This window comes from Trichoderma ghanense, assembly GCF_004382785.1.
Source record: "Trichoderma ghanense strain CCMA-1212 chromosome Unknown scaffold_0, whole genome shotgun sequence".
In the NCBI taxonomy this organism is placed as follows: domain Eukaryota; kingdom Fungi; phylum Ascomycota; class Sordariomycetes; order Hypocreales; family Hypocreaceae; genus Trichoderma; species Trichoderma ghanense.
In genome coordinates this window covers 3,643,080-3,661,573 of record NW_027395663.1, presented here as the reverse complement: position 1 = coordinate 3,661,573, position 18,494 = coordinate 3,643,080, and the positions used below count along the sequence as shown (strand labels likewise).

General features: G+C 55.6%; 7 protein-coding genes across 7 annotated transcripts; 5 read left to right on the top strand and 2 right to left on the bottom strand.

Annotated features, from left to right (window-relative positions):
- Positions 1 to 2,439: 2,439 nt before the first annotated feature.
- CCMA1212_001281 (putative 6-phosphogluconolactonase) lies at positions 2,440 to 3,603 on the top strand (the record flags this gene model as incomplete). Its single annotated transcript, XM_073698714.1, has 1 exon — positions 2,440 to 3,603. One exon carries the CDS (start codon positions 2,440 to 2,442, stop codon positions 3,601 to 3,603), a length of 1,164 nt encoding a protein of 387 aa, XP_073563373.1.
- Positions 3,604 to 4,147: 544 nt separating this feature from the next.
- CCMA1212_001280 (SAGA-associated factor 29) lies at positions 4,148 to 5,221 on the bottom strand (the record flags this gene model as incomplete). The annotated part of the gene is made up of 1 exon (XM_073698713.1): positions 4,148 to 5,221. The coding sequence occupies one exon, from the start codon at positions 5,219 to 5,221 to the stop codon at positions 4,148 to 4,150; it is 1,074 nt and encodes a 357-aa protein (XP_073563374.1).
- A 1,882-nt stretch (positions 5,222 to 7,103) lies between these two features.
- On the top strand, positions 7,104 to 8,276 carry CCMA1212_001279 (uncharacterized protein; the record flags this gene model as incomplete). Its single annotated transcript, XM_073698712.1, has 1 exon — positions 7,104 to 8,276. The coding sequence occupies one exon, from the start codon at positions 7,104 to 7,106 to the stop codon at positions 8,274 to 8,276; it is 1,173 nt and encodes a 390-aa protein (XP_073562819.1).
- A 742-nt stretch (positions 8,277 to 9,018) lies between these two features.
- Positions 9,019 to 9,834, top strand: CCMA1212_001278 (uncharacterized protein; the record flags this gene model as incomplete). The annotated part of the gene is made up of 1 exon (XM_073698711.1): positions 9,019 to 9,834. One exon carries the CDS (start codon positions 9,019 to 9,021, stop codon positions 9,832 to 9,834), a length of 816 nt encoding a protein of 271 aa, XP_073562818.1.
- Positions 9,835 to 11,295: 1,461 nt separating this feature from the next.
- CCMA1212_001277 (Endo-1,4-beta-xylanase 2) lies at positions 11,296 to 12,071 on the top strand (the record flags this gene model as incomplete). Its single annotated transcript, XM_073698710.1, has 2 exons — positions 11,296 to 11,573; positions 11,672 to 12,071. 2 exons carry the CDS (start codon positions 11,296 to 11,298, stop codon positions 12,069 to 12,071), a joined length of 678 nt encoding a protein of 225 aa, XP_073562813.1.
- A 622-nt stretch (positions 12,072 to 12,693) lies between these two features.
- CCMA1212_001276 (putative phosphoglycerate mutase) lies at positions 12,694 to 14,924 on the bottom strand (the record flags this gene model as incomplete). The annotated part of the gene is made up of 5 exons (XM_073698709.1): positions 12,694 to 13,443; positions 13,507 to 13,731; positions 13,797 to 13,943; positions 14,241 to 14,594; positions 14,919 to 14,924. The coding sequence occupies 5 exons, from the start codon at positions 14,922 to 14,924 to the stop codon at positions 12,694 to 12,696; spliced, it is 1,482 nt and encodes a 493-aa protein (XP_073562812.1).
- Positions 14,925 to 15,029: 105 nt separating this feature from the next.
- Positions 15,030 to 16,717, top strand: CCMA1212_001275 (Ethanolamine-phosphate cytidylyltransferase; the record flags this gene model as incomplete). The annotated part of the gene is made up of 4 exons (XM_073698708.1): positions 15,030 to 15,238; positions 15,322 to 15,439; positions 15,526 to 16,291; positions 16,358 to 16,717. Exons 1-4 carry the CDS (start codon positions 15,130 to 15,132, stop codon positions 16,715 to 16,717), a joined length of 1,353 nt encoding a protein of 450 aa, XP_073562811.1. The 5' UTR covers positions 15,030 to 15,129.
- Between the last annotated feature and the right edge of the window lie 1,777 nt (positions 16,718 to 18,494).

Genomic DNA, 18,494 nt, shown 5'->3' with positions numbered 1-18,494 from the left:
CGCGACAACTCAAGCTTCAGAAGCCGAGCAGATGCGACCAACGGGTTGGTTGGATGCAATTCAGGGTATCGGCGACGCGCGACCGGGAAACGAACGTGGGAGACGGAGGGTATAATTCCAAACAAGGCAGGGAAAACGAAGGGGGAATAATAAGGGCGGAAGAGAGAGAGAGAGAGAGAGAAGATGAAGGAAAAGAAGAAGACAAAGACGGCGAGAGAGAGCGGGAGAAGAAACAACGTCAAGCGGCAGCGCGAGGCCAAAGTCGATCGAGACGTTTGAAGAAGAGGAAACCGAATAGTAGAAGACGGGTCGAACGAAAAAAACAGCAGCGTCAGTGCTTGCGTCTGGGCTGGCGATATTGGGGCAAAGGAGGGACTGGAGACTGGAGACTGAAGAGAGAGAGAGAGATTGATTGAATGCAAATGCAGGCATCAATTGGAGTGCAGATGCGACGCGCACGAGTGGATATGCTGCAGAAGCTGGGCAGGCGCTCGAGGTACCGGTACTTGCAGATGGAGCGCTGAAGGATTGGAATACAGCGCAGGTGTACTCCGTATCGAATGCCCCGTTGGCAGAAGAGGGGACAGCAGCAGAGGGGACAGGGCTTCAATGTGCGTGCTGCTCAGGTACGAGTACCGGTACGGCAGGGATTCGGCGAGGTGGCCTCTATTCGTGCCGCTAAAATTGGTTCTACAGGCTCGATATGATTCAGGCATCGTCAACCGCCAAATGAACGGAGCTGAAAGCACAGGCGACGGCCGTGAGAGCGAGTGCCTGAAGCTGACAGAGGTGCAATAACAATCCAAGACGGAACACGGACAGTTGAAGCAGGCAGGATAAGAATAGACACAGAGCGCATGTCAGTGCCCTCCAGCATCCTCTCTCTCTCTCTCTCTCTCTCTCAGCCTCGGGCCTCCGTCATGGACATCATGTCCAGTCCAGGTACCACCGATACGGTCAGTCATGACGGCTCAAGACTCCATCATGAGCAGCAACTAAAAGTAATACTAGCACCAACTGATTCCTATTGCTAGCCTTCTTCTCCCTCTTTTCCGCACTCCCGTCACCTCTTCCCTCTTCCCTCCCCCCGCCGCTACGAGTCCGGCTTTCAACGACGGGCTGCAATTTACATGGCTCGCATGGCCAAAATGGCCCGTCATGGTGGAGCAAAGCCTCCATTTTCAGGGGTAACCGCCCGGTATTCCTACTTTGGTACAAGGCACATGTAGGTAATCTCCGCTCTTGTTCGCTTCGGCTTCGTAGTGGTTGTACCTCTACGGGCACGGCAACGAGCGCCAGATACAAAGCAAGGGCTCATATGAGCATGAGAGAGCAATGACGGGCGTTGAATTACCGCGGCCGCTTGCAGGCATGTCAATTTCCAGCGTCGACGATCGTTGCATTTAGCCTCTTTTTGGGTTTCTTTGTCTACCTACTTGCAGGGGCCTGGTCATGACAAAGTAACTTGAAGTGCTGTCACTCGACCTACCCAACTAACCCATTAAGAGACATCCTGGACAGATTCGACAAACTTCAACTTCAACTCCAACTCTTGTTGATAATACAATTAATGTTCTGTTCTATTCTATTTTTGATCTAAAAGTAATCACATGACAACTCAAACATACCATACCCAAATGCAAACACTCACCCAAAACAACGCCCAAAGTAACACAAACACCAGACCCAAACTCCCCTCCACCACTCACCATCCCCAGCCTACCCTACTCCAAACATTGCCATTCTCAGCCTTACTCCCATCAGCCTCCTCCGACAAGCCAACCAGCTCCCCTCACTTACACACATCCCAACCTCAAACAACACAACAACTGTAGTATCATCAATAGTGACCTGCCTTGCCTTGCTCTTCTATAGCACGGAAGCTCAGCTTACTCCAAACTGACCCCCAATCTCAACGTTACAGCTTCGAAACCATTCACCTTCCCAAAGAGTCTCTCTTCCCCCAACCTGTAACCCCCCTCACTACCGCAAATCTCACAACCTCCCAAGATCTCACAACGCCAAACCAGCAAGAATTTAGACTTAATTGAAACCTAATGGCTGCAACGACCCCTAAGCCCCCGGCGCAGATCGCCCCCAATCCTTACAAGGCAACCCGTATGCCTCTACCGTAAAGCCGTAGCCAAGGAAAGACAAATTGAAAAAAGACAAACAAGGCGAAACACTCGCCAGTCCAGACATGGCAGGTTCAAATGCCACACTCTTTGACACCGGAAACCCATTACGAGTCTTGGCTGGTTTGAACAAATGTCAGCCTGACCCCGTTCCTCTTGCTCCTTTGACTTATAAAACCTCCAGACTCCCAAGCCATAACATCCCATCCAACATTGGAAACCGAAATCCAATTCCTCCACATCTCACATCCCATCTCAACTCACAAACCCCGTCCCACCCAGTAAACCATCGTCCCCATCCACCATGAGACTCTCATCAACCCTCTCCGCAATCCTCGCCATCTCCCCAGCCCTAGCCTTCCCAACCGCGCGGGCTACCACCTCCTCCGCTCACCTCATCTACTCCAACCCAGGCCACATCTTCCTCGGCACCTTCAACGGCACCTCCGTCACAACCACCCTCGACGCCCCCGCCCCCGGCACCATCCCCTCCTGGCTCACCTTCGTCGCCCCAAGCACCCTCTACGCCGTCGACGAAGGCTCCAGCAGCACCTCCCTCTACAACGTCGACGTCGACGCCAATACCGTCACAGAAGTCACCAGCGCCCAGGGCTCCGCCGGCGTCGTCCACCTCGAGGTCAACAAGGCCGGCACCCGCATGCTCGGCGCCGGCTTCGGCTCCGGCAACATCGACGTCTGGGACATTGAGGCCGGCGGCCTGACGCTCCTCAAGACCATCCAGTCCCCCGGCCCCGTCGGCCCCGACACGACGCGCCAGGCTAGCCCCCACCCGCACATGGCCGTCAACGATCCCACCGGCCGCTTCTTCGTCGTCAACGACCTCGGCACCGACTCCATCCTCGTCATCGACTCCCGGGACGACGCCTTCGAGATTGTCAACCGCGTGGCCGTCGTACCCGGCTCCGGCCCCCGCCACGGCGTCTTCTACCCCGTCGGCGCCGCCCAGGCCACCCACTACTTCGTGCTCTGCGAGATGGGCAACATCGTCGTCGCATTCTCCCTCAAGTACACCGACAACGGCAAGGGCATCGAGTTCGAGACCACTCAAGTCCTCAACAGCTTTGGTCCCGACAGCCAGGCGCCCGCGGGTGCCGCCGCCGGCGAGCTTGTACTGTCCCCCGACAGCAAGGACCTGTACCTGTCGAACCGCCTCTCCGGCCAGGCGACGGACAACATTGCCCACATCAAGGTCATTGACCAGGGAGCCAAGGTCCTGAAGCTCCTCTTCATCAACACCGTCTCCTCGGGCGGCAACCGACCAAGAATGTTCAGCATCAGCAACGACGGCAACTCGCTGTTTGTCACAAACCAGGACGGCCCCCTCGGGGTGGCGGTCATCTCTCGAAACCCCCAAGACGGTTCCCTGGATGCCAACTTCACCGGCTCCATCGAGGCGAGCGCCTTTGGTGAGGCCGGAAACGGTCCCCAGTTCATCCAGCAGATCTAGTGAGGGTTCGACAGAGATCTTGAGCTGCTTGATCTTTCTCTTAGACCTGTTGATTGCATGATCTCGAAAACAAAGACACACGTATTGCGCGTTATGAAATGAAACATGTCTGCAATACAAGCATTGCTGCTCGATGAGCATATTGGAATTGATGGACCTGTACAATAAGCTAGAATGGAATAGACAACGAAGGAAAAAGGAACGAGAAGCAGTTCTGCTTCAAATCAAAACCAAAACTCCGTTACCGTCAGGTGTACCAACCGTCACCTTTTCCTTGGCCCACCTCCGTTCCAAGTACCCGTCAACTCCGAAGAAGCGTTGCCGCTCGTCTGTTGAAAGAATATACACCCGTTGCCAAGACTCCTTAACAATGCAGTAGGCGTGCCAAGTCACGGACACAGATAACCAAAGAACAGAAGAAAATGAAAAGAAAAGAAACAGAAGGCAAAGACACCAGAAAGAGGAAGAGGTGGAAAGGAAAAGCAGATGAAGAACAATGTCCCACATCGGAAAGCCAAGGGGGTCTCCTTCATGGTGGACAGGCTCATTGCCTGTACTCAATGACATATCTCCGGTCCACCTGCTGCAGCGTCGTCGAGTCGTTTTCGCCCTCAAACTTGAGATCAACTTTGCCGGGCGTCGTCGTGCCGTGCACTTCGGCCTTGTAAAAGGTGGTCGTCTGCGGGTAGAGGGCAAGTACCGTCTGGCCAGGCTCGTAGTCCTTGAGCGTGCTGGCCTGACTTTCGGGCGTGATGGGAATCATGCTGCTCGCGCTAGAGCGGTATTCCTTCTGCTTGCTCTGGTCGTCCGGCTCAATGTCGATAACTTTGTACCGCCGACTCTTGCCCTCGCCGAGCACCGCGGCCACCTCGCCAAGGATCCAGTCCGACGTCTGCTCGCCATTGACGGCCTTGGGCTTGAAGGCCACCTCGTCGCCCTTGGAGAAGAGCACCCTGGACCTGTTGGTCGAGGCAGAGGCCCCCGCACCCCCGCTCGTGGACCCTGGGGGCTCGACACTGTCCGCCTTGGGCGGGATGCTGTCCCTGTCCCGGTTGCTGCTTCGATCGCCGTGCTTTCGAGAGGAGCCGGCCACGGGGCTGGGCACGGGGGAGTCGCCTGCACCGTCAAAGTCGTAGAGGGAGGCGGCCGCAGCGCTGTCTCGAGTGGTTGACCTCTTAGACGGCCCGGTGGGCGGTGCTTCGGCCTGTTCCTTGGCCACGACTACGGCTCGAAGAACCTTGAGGCGTTCCGTGAGGTTCTTGGCTGAGTTGATGTTTTCCTCGGATTTCTTAACCCCGGAGCGGCAGAGCTCCTCCATCTCCCTCATGGTGCTGAGGGGCACGCTGTCCGAATCCATTGTGCCGGCCTGCTTGTCCATGGCCACGAGCTTGGCTAGGTTGTCATTGTCCGCGTTGATACCGCTGATGAGGTCGTTGAAGGACGCTTTGGCCTCATCCCATATCTGGACCTCTTCGCCGTGCACACCTCCGTTGTTGCGGTTGGAACCGCGGCCGCTGCGGTTTCGTTGCGACATGTCGCGGCGGCCTGGCTGGCTGTAGTATGGGCCGAGGTCTTCGGCGAGGTTGTTGACTTCGCGCTGGGCTTTCCGGTTAGCCATGGTGTTCGATCCCCCCCTCGGTGGGAGCCGTGCGGTTTTTGCAGACCGTCCCCCGACCGTGCGAGTCAACAGACCCGAGAGACAGCCACGGCCAGGGAAGGACAGAAGAGCAATTGACAATGGATGTATGCCGGGCCAAACAAAAAGAGAAGAAGAAATGATGTGCAAGATGAAAGGGAATTATAGACAAGGCAAAAAGACGGTCTGGCGGGCTGAGGAGGAATAGCAGAGATGCAATGCGGGCAGAAAAGAAGACGCCAACTGGATAACAAGCACTGAATTGGGAAGACTAACGGCAAACAGGCAATTGAAGGAAGATGCAGACGCAGGTTGATGCAGCGGCTGGACTGGGGTGTGCTGTGGACTGGCGACTTACTGGCTGTTTGGCAGCTCAAACCCTGCCCGAGTGGGTGCAGCTGCTGGCTGACTCGCCTGTTGCTCGCTAACGTGCGTTTCTGGCGCTCTGGGAGCAGCGCTTTGACGATGGCGACGCGTTTCTGGGCGGGATGTCGCGGGTGAGAAGCGGCGAGGCGAGGCGACAAGTAAGGCGCTGAGAGCGGCGGAGCGACGGCAGTCGAGAGGCGAGAGAGGAGATGACAAGAAGAAGAAGCGAAGCAGCCGTCGTCCTTGCAGAGATGAAGAAGGGAAGGGAGGGAGAAACAAACAAACAGGGCCGAGCCGGGGTGATAAGTAAGGCAAGGTAAGTGACCTGGAGGGCAAGGTATTAAGGTCTAATGACGATTCAGCACCCAGGTCTCAACCCATTTTATGCGCTACAACGCCAGTGGACGGCCAGAGGGCACAGAGAGAGAGAGAGAGAGCGAGGCACGCGACTTGGACGGTACAGCGAGCGCCGGTGTCTGTCTGCTGGAGGCCGCTGCGGTGCTGGCGAGGGCGGCTGGGTATCGACTGTGTATCACGGATGCCGTAAGGTTCAGGGAGGTATTCGAGTGTTGCGCAAGTTGAGAATTTCGGCGAGATTCACGGTGGTTGGCGAGACGAACCTAAGGTCGGGTACGTTGAGCACGAGGCTAAGGTAGGCGCGAACCTTGCTACTGCCATGGCTGGCACTGGGCTTGCCTACCTAATGTTCGCTTCGTCACCTTCCAATTATTCTCACTGATCTTGAAGCCCGTTTCGGACCATCAATGTCCCGCGCTACCTAGGTACCTAGCCTGCTGTTCCTAAGGTACCTGTAGGCGGTACTTGCCCTGTACAAGCGCCCCAACGAACTCCCGTCGAGTTGTCGGAGCCCGAGGCAGCAACAGCGCTGGCGGTGCTCAATGACGTGCTGTAGCGGGCGAACCCGATATCTACAAGTAGTATGATAAGGTACGTAAGGTACCTACTGTCGGGTTCCTACCTAGTAGGTAGGTACCTAGGTAGTACTGAGGTTCCCGACTGCACTCAGCCTGTAAGCCTGTAAGGTGGTCGCTTATCTGGTGCCTCAATCTCTTGAACTTCAAGGTTGAACCAGATGCCAAGTGAAGATTCACCATCACCATCACCGACATGATCACGAATGGCTCCTAGAAGCAACTCATGCTGGATACCGAAATATGTTCGGCCATGATTCGTCAGGTCAAGCCTCCATCTGGTAGATTCTACTGGAGGAGATCCAACCGAGACCTCTCCAACTCTGTGTTCTCGCCATATCAAGCGCCACGATGCCCCAAAGCGCCATGGCTGAACATATCACTAGAGTCATCCGAGAGCGTCGCCCCCTGGTAACCAGACTAAGATACGGTTATATACTGTACCTTCTCTACATGTATGTGTCTTCCCGTGATGAATTCCTTGATTCCATCTTCATCACTCCTTCTCACGAACCGACATTGCCTGCATTACAGAAATCAACTCCTCTGCGATCAGTCCCTTCATCATGGCGTCCAGTGAACCAAGAGAAGCTCGCTTGCCGAGGCACGAAATCTTGCACCAACTGCGAGGCCTTCTGGAAGGGAGACATCGAGACCTGGTTTGCAACCGCTCCGTGGATTCCCGCTGGATCTTCCAACCATCCGTCTCCGACATGGCTTCCCTAGCTGCCGAGATGACGCTCGAAGATGCAGACGACTGCTGTAACAAAGCCACCGGCATCTACGTCCACTCAGCTAAACGCGCAAATTACATTTCCCTGTTTCTCCAAACCCTGCATAACTACTTGTATGAGAGGTGGTTTCGTCCTTATAAGAGCGAGATCGAGTACGTCCAGTTCATCGCAAAGACCTTTCTCCCAGAGCTGCTCCCCGAGGATTTGCGGCCCGGACCCTTGGCCAACCTGGCCGTCTCGGTCCATGCAGCCATCTGTAATCGGGCGCAAGAGGTCCGAGATGCAGTCAAGAACCTCTCACCTCACCACAGTCGAAGCGACTGGGATCCGCCGCCTGCCAACTGTCCCAAGAGGTTGGGTCGGGACGCATACTCGCGAATGGAACTTGGACGGATTATTCGCCACCAAGAATTCTTCGTGCTTCGGCCGTTGTTCCGAGCAATCATCATCATCATCAGACTGGAAGAATACACTGACAAGGACATGGACATTGCTCAACTGCCCGTCCTCCTGGTCAGGACGGGAGTAGAGGACGGTCTCAGCGCTCCCATTTCGTTTGAGCCCATCGCCCACCAAATCTATAGTGCCATCCATTATACCGCAAAGGGCGAGACGGCAGTCCGAGTGGCACTTGACGTCGCCGTGGACTTTATCATGAGCTTGGAGAAGCGAGAGATTGATGCTCTTGGCCACCAACCAGACCCGATTGCCTCGACCCGGGACCTTGAGGACGGCGGCCTTGCCGGTCGTTACGGGATTCTCCAGAGAGCTAGGAAACTCGGCTGGGGCGATGAGCCATTGGCAGGGCCGAGTTCTGAATGGGTAGACACCAAGATACATACCGGCTGGTGCGGCGGAGGTGTCTATTCGGACAACTGGAAGCGACGAGCGCAGATGTTTGAACGCGAAAATGTTATCAGGGCCGAGGAAATGTACCCTGAGCCTCACGAGTGGCCAGTCATCATGAAAGGGTCCAGGAAGCATTGGAAAATCTGGTCCGATTGAAATACCTGTCGGCATCCCTTGACTTCAAGGGAACTGCCGTATGTGTCAAGAGCCTACTTAACAACACTACGTAAGGTAGGTAAGTATCTACCTTGCTCAGGTATCCGTCTTGCCTTATCCGCCTGCTGGGAACTTGTAGTTTGCTGATTGGCTATTTGCTGTTGCAAGGCAGGCTCTTACAAAACTGGCTGTATGAAGGGCGTTGGTTACTGTCGCTACCAAGGTCGTATGTGGTGGTCCTTGCGAAGAAGTGCAATCTATTTTCAAGGATCGTTGTTGCCTTTTATGTCGCAGGTTGTTGATGGGACAACTTCTTAATCAAAGTTAAACCAGCCTCTTGTCATTGAGACTTCCTCTTACCTGGCCTAGGTAGGGAATATCTAAGCAGCTTGGTACTTTAATCTTAACCTTAGCTACCTTTATTGTCTTTCTGACTTCTGCTGCTAACAGGCTAGCCTTAGATTCGGAGCTTTGTGCGTCGACCTTTCTTGAACCAACTTGCTGGGTCCCTTGGACTTTCAGGAGTCCAGCGTTAATACCTAGCTAGTTTCGGTCAGTTTTGGCGTATAGCTGTTATGTTACCAATTCATGGGCTTTCAGAAGGGAGGAGCAATGAGAAATACAAAGTTCATCTAGAGTATCAACCACTCGGGAACCTTGCTTGGACAATCTCCAGTGTCCGTGTCATTGTCTGTCCGAGTCTATGTCAGAACATGTCCAGTTGCTGTCTGCGATTGTCAAGATGTCCCAAGCTTTGATTCAGCGCCTTGCAGCCAAAGGCCGAGGCCTTCTTCTAGAATTGGAGCAAGCCATCGACGAGAAAGGGCAGCAGTTTGCTCCCTTCCCCGAGATCGCCCCTAGGTATTCGACCCTGATAGCACCCCCCTGGATGCCCCCTCTTGACGACAGGACGGCGAAAGTTGTTGGTGCGAACGAACAGCCCTCCAACGGATACCAGATGGTCCAGGTGAACTCTGTCCCCCATCGCGACCCGTCTCCGTACACAAACTACGTGCACCGGAACGGCAGAGTGATTCTCTGCATGTACAACTTCGCTGAGATGGACGCCAACAACGAGAACAGGATGCACTGGTCAGATTTGATGGCTGTATCAGCATCAAGGGTAGCCAGCGTGAATGGCGCCACGAGCATGGAGGAGCTCGAAGCCATCTGGAGAATTAGCATCGTCAATCCCGAGACGAATGCCGTCATTGCTGCGGTCGACTGCCGAATATTTGGCAGCGGCTCCTCGAAAGAGGAGACCAGATACTTCGACCTCACACCAGAGGACGGCGACGAGTTCTTTGCCCTTCTGGGGACGGTCCATAGGAAAGGACCTCTCCGCATGCTGGCGGCGTATCCGAGGTTTTTTGGATGCAAAACGATAGCCCGGGTGAGAGTATATCCCAATGACTCCCCAAACCTCTGTTGGTTCCTCGAACGGCGGCGGCCCCCCGACACCCCCGAGGACGACACAACCCCCCTATCGCGAAAGGCGAGGAGAGATAGGAAGAAGGGCCGAAGAAGCCGCCAAAGTCAATCATCTTCAGTTGGTTGATTATATATCGCATTTACCATCCCTTGACACAGGAGGGAATGCATCTCCTAGATGAGGACAGCTAAAGCTGGCGGAGAAGCTGACGCCGGGTCGAGAAAACTGAGCGTTATGAATATCATCCATCCACCGGCGAGGTTCAGTTGACGTTCGAAGGGCACAATTTGGGCACATATCGCATCACCAATACTAAGGTACGGGAACTTGCCTACCGGCTTGTCCAGCATGTACTGCAGCGACTCAATGCTTTTGCCATGAGCCTGAGACGACTTCTATTCTCAACCAAACTGGACTCTCCCCATGACGACAGCAAGGCCAGGAGTGTGTAACGAGAGAGAATGCCTACCCAATGCGCTGGCTGGCTACAAGCCGACTTTAGGCAAAACAGACCATCGATCCCCGATCACAGTCGACACTTGCATCCACGCTCCGGGGGTCACGATTGAAAGACATGCCGCCCAGACATGCAACCTGCCCTCAAGTCCGATTATATCCAATTTAGCCGCTGGACAAGTTGTAGCCATACCGCCAACTGCCCTCCCCCCCCCCGGCAAATCATTCTGTCGGGTCCCGTTTTCTCCCAGATTGCTTCATCGACGCTAGACCAATGGAGAGAAGCTATTTGTGGAATGCCGTCGTAGGCTGTTGTCAGAGACTTTGGGGTGCATGTCGGAGACAAGGGGCGGCATGGTGTGCGTTATGGTTAATTGGAAGCATACGGCCTGAGCCTATTCGTCACTTATGCAATGGCACACTTCGACATGAGGTAACGGATACAACATGGCGGGCCAATGTCTGTCTTTGTGGCAAAGACAAATTGGAACATTCGCCATTTCAACTACCGGATATTGTGAACAACGCAAAGTCGCTACGCCCATGTAAGAGGTTTCTCACACTTCCCTCTTGCGGTTTACCCTTCTGTCGTCGTGTCTCCACAGGGAAACGGCCCCCCATCAAAGTGAAGCTGCTGAGTGGGATATCGAATCGGCTGTACGTTCGGGAGCTGTTCCCCCTCCTCCTCTCCTTCTTTCTGACTTTGATGACAAAGTCTCGACATAGCAGCCGCCAAGAGGTTATTAGCCGTTATTCGGAGCGACAGGTGCGCCGGAGCCTTGTTTCAGGTCCCGGGAGCCATTAAGGGGTCCATCCATGTGAGCTGACTCGAGAACTGCAGAGACGGCAACATCACCACGTCACGATGGTGCTGCAAGGCGCAATGTCATGGTGAAGAGGAAAGTAAACAACCTCTTTGCTGGGTAAATTGGTCAGTGGCCAGCCGCTCGGCCGTGCGCAAACCTTGACAATGCCAAATTATCCGTCAACTGACTTATAAAGGGGCCAAGCCAGCCCTCCTTTGAGAGACGAACCTTGACAGCCTCCAGCAACTCACACTCACACAACCCTCCAAAGCCAAAAAGACACAAGAGCTCTTAACCGAGAAAGAAAAGAAAGAAAAAAAAAAACATGGTCTCCTTCACCACCCTCCTCGCCGGCGTCGCCGCCCTCTCCGGCGTCCTGGCCGCCCCGGCCGGCGCCGCCGAGGTCGACTCTGTGGCCGTCGAGAAGCGCCAGACGATCGGCCCCGGCACGGGCTACAACAACGGCTACTACTACTCGTACTGGAACGACGGCCACGCCGGCGTGACGTACACCAACGGGCCCGGCGGCCAGTTCTCCGTCAACTGGTCCAACTCGGGCAACTTTGTCGGCGGCAAGGGATGGCAGCCCGGCACCAAGGACAAGTAAGACTACTCTAACCCCCCCCCCCCTTTCCACCAACACCACAACAACACAACATTGTAATCGTCCAGAAGAGAGAACCTAACGGCTGTTTTATAAGGGTCATCAACTTCTCGGGCACCTACAACCCCAACGGCAACAGCTACCTCTCCGTGTACGGCTGGTCCCGCAACCCCCTGATCGAGTACTACATCGTCGAGAACTTTGGCACCTACAACCCGTCCACCGGCGCCACCAAGCTGGGCGAGGTCACGTCCGACGGCAGCGTCTACGACATCTACCGCACGCAGCGCGTCAACCAGCCGTCCATCATCGGCACCGCCACCTTTTACCAGTACTGGTCCGTCCGCCGCACGCACCGCTCGAGTGGCTCCGTCACCACGGCGAACCACTTCAACGCGTGGGCGTCGCACGGGTTGACGCTCGGGACCATGGATTACCAGATTGTTGCCGTGGAGGGGTACTTTAGCTCTGGTTCTGCTTCTATTACCGTTAGCTAAGGGGTTTGTTTCTTTTTGTGCCAAAAAAGGATGGCAGAGAGAAGGGGGTCAATGGGCTCGTGTTGTTTGGCTTTGAAGATATTGTAAGGGGGGTTGGACTGACTGACTGACCGACCATGTCGTCTCGGCTTTGTATGCTACACATTGGCTAGATGATCGAAGTCAGTTGGGAGATGGAGCGCTATTGGTGTGATATGAGTGCTTTGAGACTGGAGACCCTGTTCCAAAATACGTTCTGCCTCTGACAATTGCCGTGACGACGTGACCCTTGCCATGGCAGCAAGGCAACAATAGCAACGAAGATGATGTGTGAGGGGGCCGGACGTATGCTTGCCTCGTCCACATGAGAGACCCAATGTGAAACGCACGGTACAGACGGGTATTACTATTCAGGGCGGGAAGGTTATGAACAGGTTTAAAAGTCACACTAGGTAGTACTCGAAAGTGACCGTGGCTGACTTTTATCAGTAGGTAGAATGAGGCAGCCAAATGTCTGTTCCGCGATGCAATTGTCGAAGAACTAGCGTGTCACACATTATTACTATTCCTCTGTGTTATGTACAGGTTTATAGAGTCTTTTGTCGACGCATCACCACACATCCCCCCACGGTCTTGCGCCCCTTTATAAATCGCGATGAGGCTTGCATCCAGGAGTAGTGGTAGCAGTCGTAAAGGTGGTGGTGGCAGTGGCGCACACGCAGCCCTGGCCGGAAATGCTGGTAATGGGAGGCGACTTGCAGGTGGGCTCGGTGGTAAAGGAGGCGTAGGTGCTGGTGGGCTCGACCGTGGGCTCAACCAGCTCGGCCTTGACCAGGACGGGGATGATTTGGCCGGTGGATAGGCTGAAGGAGCGGTGGTTCAGCACGGTGAGGATGGCGCCAATCTCGCCAGAGTGGCTGGTGATGCTGATCCAGGTGTTGTCGTCGTGCGAAAAGACGTCGTCAATCGCCTCCTTGGAACGGGCGACCTGGTGAGCAGACGTCTCGCCCTCATCCTCCTTGCCGCGCCACAGCAGGTCCTCCTCGGTGAAGCCGGCCTCGAACTGGAAGTTGGGGGCGTAGGCGTGGATCTGAGACTTGGTGGAGCGGCGGTCGCAGGTGTGGATGCTGATGCTCTCGCGGAAGAGCTCCTTGATGACGGGCTGGAAGGGGTGGGAGCGAGGCAGCTTCTGGTTGGCAAACGTGAGCTGGGCCGTCTGGATGCAGCGCTTGAGAGGCGAGCTGTAGTACGACTCAAAGAAGGGCAGGCCTTCCTTCTCGAAGCGCGACTTGAAGTAGGCGTTGGACTTGGTCGTCTGCTGAAGGCCGTTGGGGGTCAGCTCGGCGTCGGCCCAGGTGGCAGTGCCGTTGCCATCCTGCTCGGCCCAGTAGCACTGTGGAAGAAAAGTCAGCAGCTGCTTTGAGGGTATGGTGCAGAGAGCCCTTTCGAGACTCACGTTCCAGGCAGGGGTGCCGTAAAAGGTCTCGGCGGCGTTGTGCCATCCCTCGCCGTGGCGGCCCATGAAGAGCACCTTGTAGGTGCTCTTGTCCTCCTTGCGGCACTCGCTGTTGCGCGACGCGACGTAGTTGGCGAAGCGCTCCCACTGGGTCTTCTTGTGGTGAGGGTCAAACTTGGCATCCGTGGGGTATGTCCTGTTGATGAGACCAAAGTTGAAGGCGGCCTGTGTCAAGCAAAGCGTGAGTCGGAGCCTCCAAAGGAAGCGGCACAGATGCTGGGAATACGCACGTAGTCGAAGCTGCCGGGGTCGGTACTGGGGTCGTCTTGGAGGAAGAATCCCGGGACCGACGTGTACTTGATGTCGTCGCAGTCGGAGACCTGCTTCCAGGCCATGGCGCTGGGAGCGAAGGCCAAGGCGACAGAGAGCAGAGAGGCCTTCATTTCGGCGATGGCTAAAGATGCAGGTGAAGACGAAGAGGCAGATGCTCAGACTTGTAGGCTGCGACGATGGAAACCAGGCGACCTGACGAGCAGCTCCATGTCAACCCCGGGGAGACGCAGCGACTTATAAGTATTATGAGCCTGTCCAGCTGCTCTCTGCTGCATGCGACGTTCGGACGCTCACAACAGGCTGGTGAAGGCCTGGATGTAACCGTCGACAGGGCTGGAGGCTGCACCACCTGCTGCGCCAGATGGAGCCTGTCAGTGCTACTCTGGAGCTCTTGTCAGCACTTGGGCCGAGGAGCCGTCTTTAGCGCGCCGTCTCGGTGTCGAGAGAAGGACGGCCGTGGATGCGACAGCAGGTCCAAGGCCCTTGTCCGCGCCAATCGATGGACAACGTGGCGGGCGAGTCCGGGGATATGAGGCTTCAGGGCATCTGAATGGGCACGTGGAGGCGCACCTTGGCAGAGACTGCAGGCGGTTCTTGGCTTGCCGATGGTTCCTGGATCTGGTAGATGATGAGAGCGATGATGCTATTGGAGATGGACTGCCATTTGGGTGATGGATTTTATGCAGGCGTGACAAAAGAACCAGGCCTAGCTGTCGCAAGGTGGCGATGGTGATGGCGATGAGTACGACAACGGTCTGTGTGGCGGGAGCGGGACTCTCGATTGATAGCCAACTGCTTCAAAGGGATCGAGCAGCGAAAAGAGCTGTTGCAGTCAGTCCAATTGCAAAGAGCGTAAGTGGTGATGATGCTGGTTCGGCATGAGGACGAAAGGCTTCCATGGAGCAAAGGCTCATGATGTCCAAATCATCGTCAGCAGCCATCCGTCGCTTAGAGGTCAAGGTAAGGTTAACCAGCAGCTCTTTCACGTGCTAGCGCCCGCTGTTAGGGGACCTTCAGCGCCGAAGCCGCCAAAGAGCTGCTAGCGAGTGCGATAAGATAGCTGGAGCGATGAATGTCACCTTCATTTCCCCGCAATGGCCCCAACAACCCCTGAACAACACGCATGAAGCTCCAGGCTTCTTCTAACAGACACGACTGCGCCGTCTTTGCAGCTCTCCAGCGACGCCAGACAAAGCCTCGGATTGACCTACAGTCGACCGAGTATCTGCGGATCTTGTGTTGGCCCGTTTATAGAGCTCAATTGCCGGCCTTCCGCTTCCCCGTCGCAACATGAGCGCCTCCAATCCGGACCTTCTCGAGCAGCCTCAGGGCGAGCCTGCGCCGGAGCTTCTCGACGGTCGCATCTGGGTCGACGGCTGCTGGGACTTTTTCCACCATGGTCAGACTCCATCCCGGCATCGCGAGTTCTGCCATTGACCGACGGGCGAGTCTTTGCTAACGTATCTGGGGCGCGACTGTCAGGCCACGCCGGCGCAATGGTTCAGGCCAGACAGCTGGGCGACGAGCTGTACGTCGGTGTCCACTCGGACGAAGCGATCCTTGCCAACAAAGGCCCTACGGTCATGAACCTCGAGGAGCGGTATGTCGTTGTTCTGCGTTGAGCCTTTGAGATGAGAGACGAAGAAGGGCGCATGAGGTCTGACTGGTGGATTGCAAACAACGTAGACTCGCCGCTACCGATGCCTGTCGCTGGGTTACCAAGTCGGTCGGATACGCCCCCTACGTGACGCAGCTCCCCTACATCTCGCACTACGGATGCCGATACGTTGTCCACGGCGACGACATTACCTCGGACAGCGACGGAAACGACTGCTACCGCTTCGTCAAGGAGGCCGGCCGCTTCAAGGTCGTCAAGCGATCGCCCGGCATCTCCACCACGGACCTCGTTGGCCGCATGCTGCTGTGCACTAAGACGCATTTCATCAAATCGCTGAAGAAGACGCTGGCCGGAGAGGAGGGCGTGGGCACCCCCGAGGAGCGCAAAGCCCAAGCGCAGGCGATGCTCGAGCGAATCAAGCTGTACGCGACGGACGAAACAGCCAAGAAGCCCGGCGTTGACGTCTGGTTCTGGCATTCCGCGCCCGATGCGAGCGAGGGCGAGCGTGGATCATATGAAAAATTCCTGGAGGGAGCTGGTCGCAAACCTGGGCAGCGCGTGGTCTACGTCGACGGCGGGTTCGATCTCTTCTCCAGCGGCCATATCGCGTTTCTGCGCAAGGTGCTGGAAGAGGAGGACAAGCTTGCGCGGGAGGCGGGCTGGTTCTCTGAAGAGGCCGTCGAGAAGCGGAAGAGCGCAAACGGCGGAAAGGACTACGGACCGGCATACGTGGTGGCCGGCGTTCACGAGGACCGGGTGATTAACGAGTGGAAAGGGGTCAACTATCCCATCATGAACATCTACGAGCGCGGACTCTGCGTTTTGCAATGCAAGGTATGTCTGTCTCTGCCACCTCTCGTCGTTGCCGCACCCGATACTGATGTGATGATGCGCGAAAAGTACATCAACGCCGTTGTGTTCGGAGCGCCGTTTACCCCGACGAAGAGCTACCTCACAGACTCGCCGTGGGGCGTCCCCGACGCGGTGTACCACGGCCCGACGGCCTTTATGCCCCTGACATACGACCCGTACACGGCGCCCAAGGAGATGGGCATCTACCGGCAGATTGGCGAGCACACGTTTTCGCACGTCAACGCGGGGGAGATTGTGCAGCGCATCATGAAGAGCCGGGACATGTACGAGGCGCGGCAGCGGGCCAAGGGGGTCAAGGCCGAGGTGGAAGCGGCGGCGAGGGCGCGAGAGCAGCTGGAGGAGGAGCAGCGCAAGAAGGAGGCCGAGAGGGGGGTCATGTCAAGCTGAGCATGTTATGTGGTCTTGGACGACGATGGAAGCGGTGTGATGGGTGGGAATCGGATCATGGATTTTTTTGGGATACCTACAGTCTTCAACAGGCGACGACGAGAAGAGGCGGGATAGATACCTATAGATAAATAGCGATTGCTTGCCATTGAGTAACCATCCGCTTCTGTGCGTCAGTAACATCAAGGCATTTGGTCGAGGTAGTAGACGGACTGAGACGCAGTTGGCGCTGCATCGCCGTCTTCTGACCACCTGCTTACTCTGCCCTCGTACTATCGTGCCCCCTGTGAGCAACGACAAGCCGCCGTCATACATGCAGCGAAGCGAACAACATCGATGATCTCACGAAATGACCTAATAAAGTACATGAGACGATCTGTATCCGTACCACCTACCCAACCACACAGTACATACATACAAACTCATTTCAATCGGAGGGAGGGAAATATGACAGCATTGTTATCCGCAGGGCACGGCTATCGACGGTGTAAAAGCGCCCAGGAAGCCCGGCTTAGATGCTTTTCTTTCTTTGCTTTTCTGTCCCGTCTTCTTTTGAGGTGTGGGGTAGGGGGTGGGATGAGAGTTTATGCGCGGGACTGGATCGGAGCTGATAAGAGTTGATTGACTGAGACGACCGAGGAAGTTTTGCCATGTACTTTCGTAGAGGGGATGCTGGAATGTTCCTTGTGTACCTTGATGAGAAGATATCGTATCTCATCGTATCAGGTTGTCCGAGATGCAAGATACCTTGGGTATGCAACACTGTCTGAATCCGGAAACGTCAAGTCGACAAGTTGCCTCCATTTCAAGCCACTTCTGTAATACTCACCACGGCGCGCCCTTTCAACCCCCCACACCATGTCAAAAAAACAGATCGGAAACATGTCCAATCCCATCCGGCATCGCACAGACTCATCAATGGCATCCGATATCTCGGGGTCACGGCGTTGCCAATGCCAAATGACGAAGGGGGTTCCTTCTAAACCCCCCTGGGTTCCATGTGCCGCGAAAGCGGGGCGGAGTATTTCCGCTCGCCGGGACGTGGGGTCAAGAATTGAAAGGGCCAGTTTCGGCGTCGGTGACGGCGTGTTTTGGGTCTTCCCCGGGGCATGACTGTATTCTCTGATGGAAGAATTGGTAAAGCAATTGGATCATTCAAGTGTGTATCAACTGCATCTCGATAACAAACACAACACCCAACGGTACCTGTCGAGATACACCGTCAATTGGACTCCAAGAATATGAGTAACATCAAAGAAGGCTTGTCGCCGGGCTCGGCACATGGCGGTGCGGGCAGACACGGGATAGCAAAAGGGTATTCGTATTCCATCACCGCACTTCCCGAGTCCTTCTCGACGCAACCGAAACAACAAGAACAAAGGCGCCCAGAAGAACTGGTCACCTGCACCCCCTTCACTCGCCTGGGAGCCAACCAGATCCATGCTCGCCCTTTTTGCTTCGCGCCCTTTTCCAGGCATTATCATAACGTACGGCTACATTTGCCGCCTCTTCTTAGTGTCTGTGGCCATTGTCGGTGACGTCTTGATTCTTCGTTGGCTTTTTGGCTGACAGTCGTCTCCCTCCCTCTCCGCCTCTCTGTGAATCCCAGAGCCTCTCCAAGCCGACCCAACGCCCATCCCCAGCTTTTCCTCACCATCACATTCACCACTTTCTAGCGTCGCACGGAGGTACATGGACCCAGACCCGAGAGTGACCCCACTCTACGCCGCGTGCCGACGCTGCTCCTTGAGTAGCCGCTGTCCAGCCTCAAGGTACA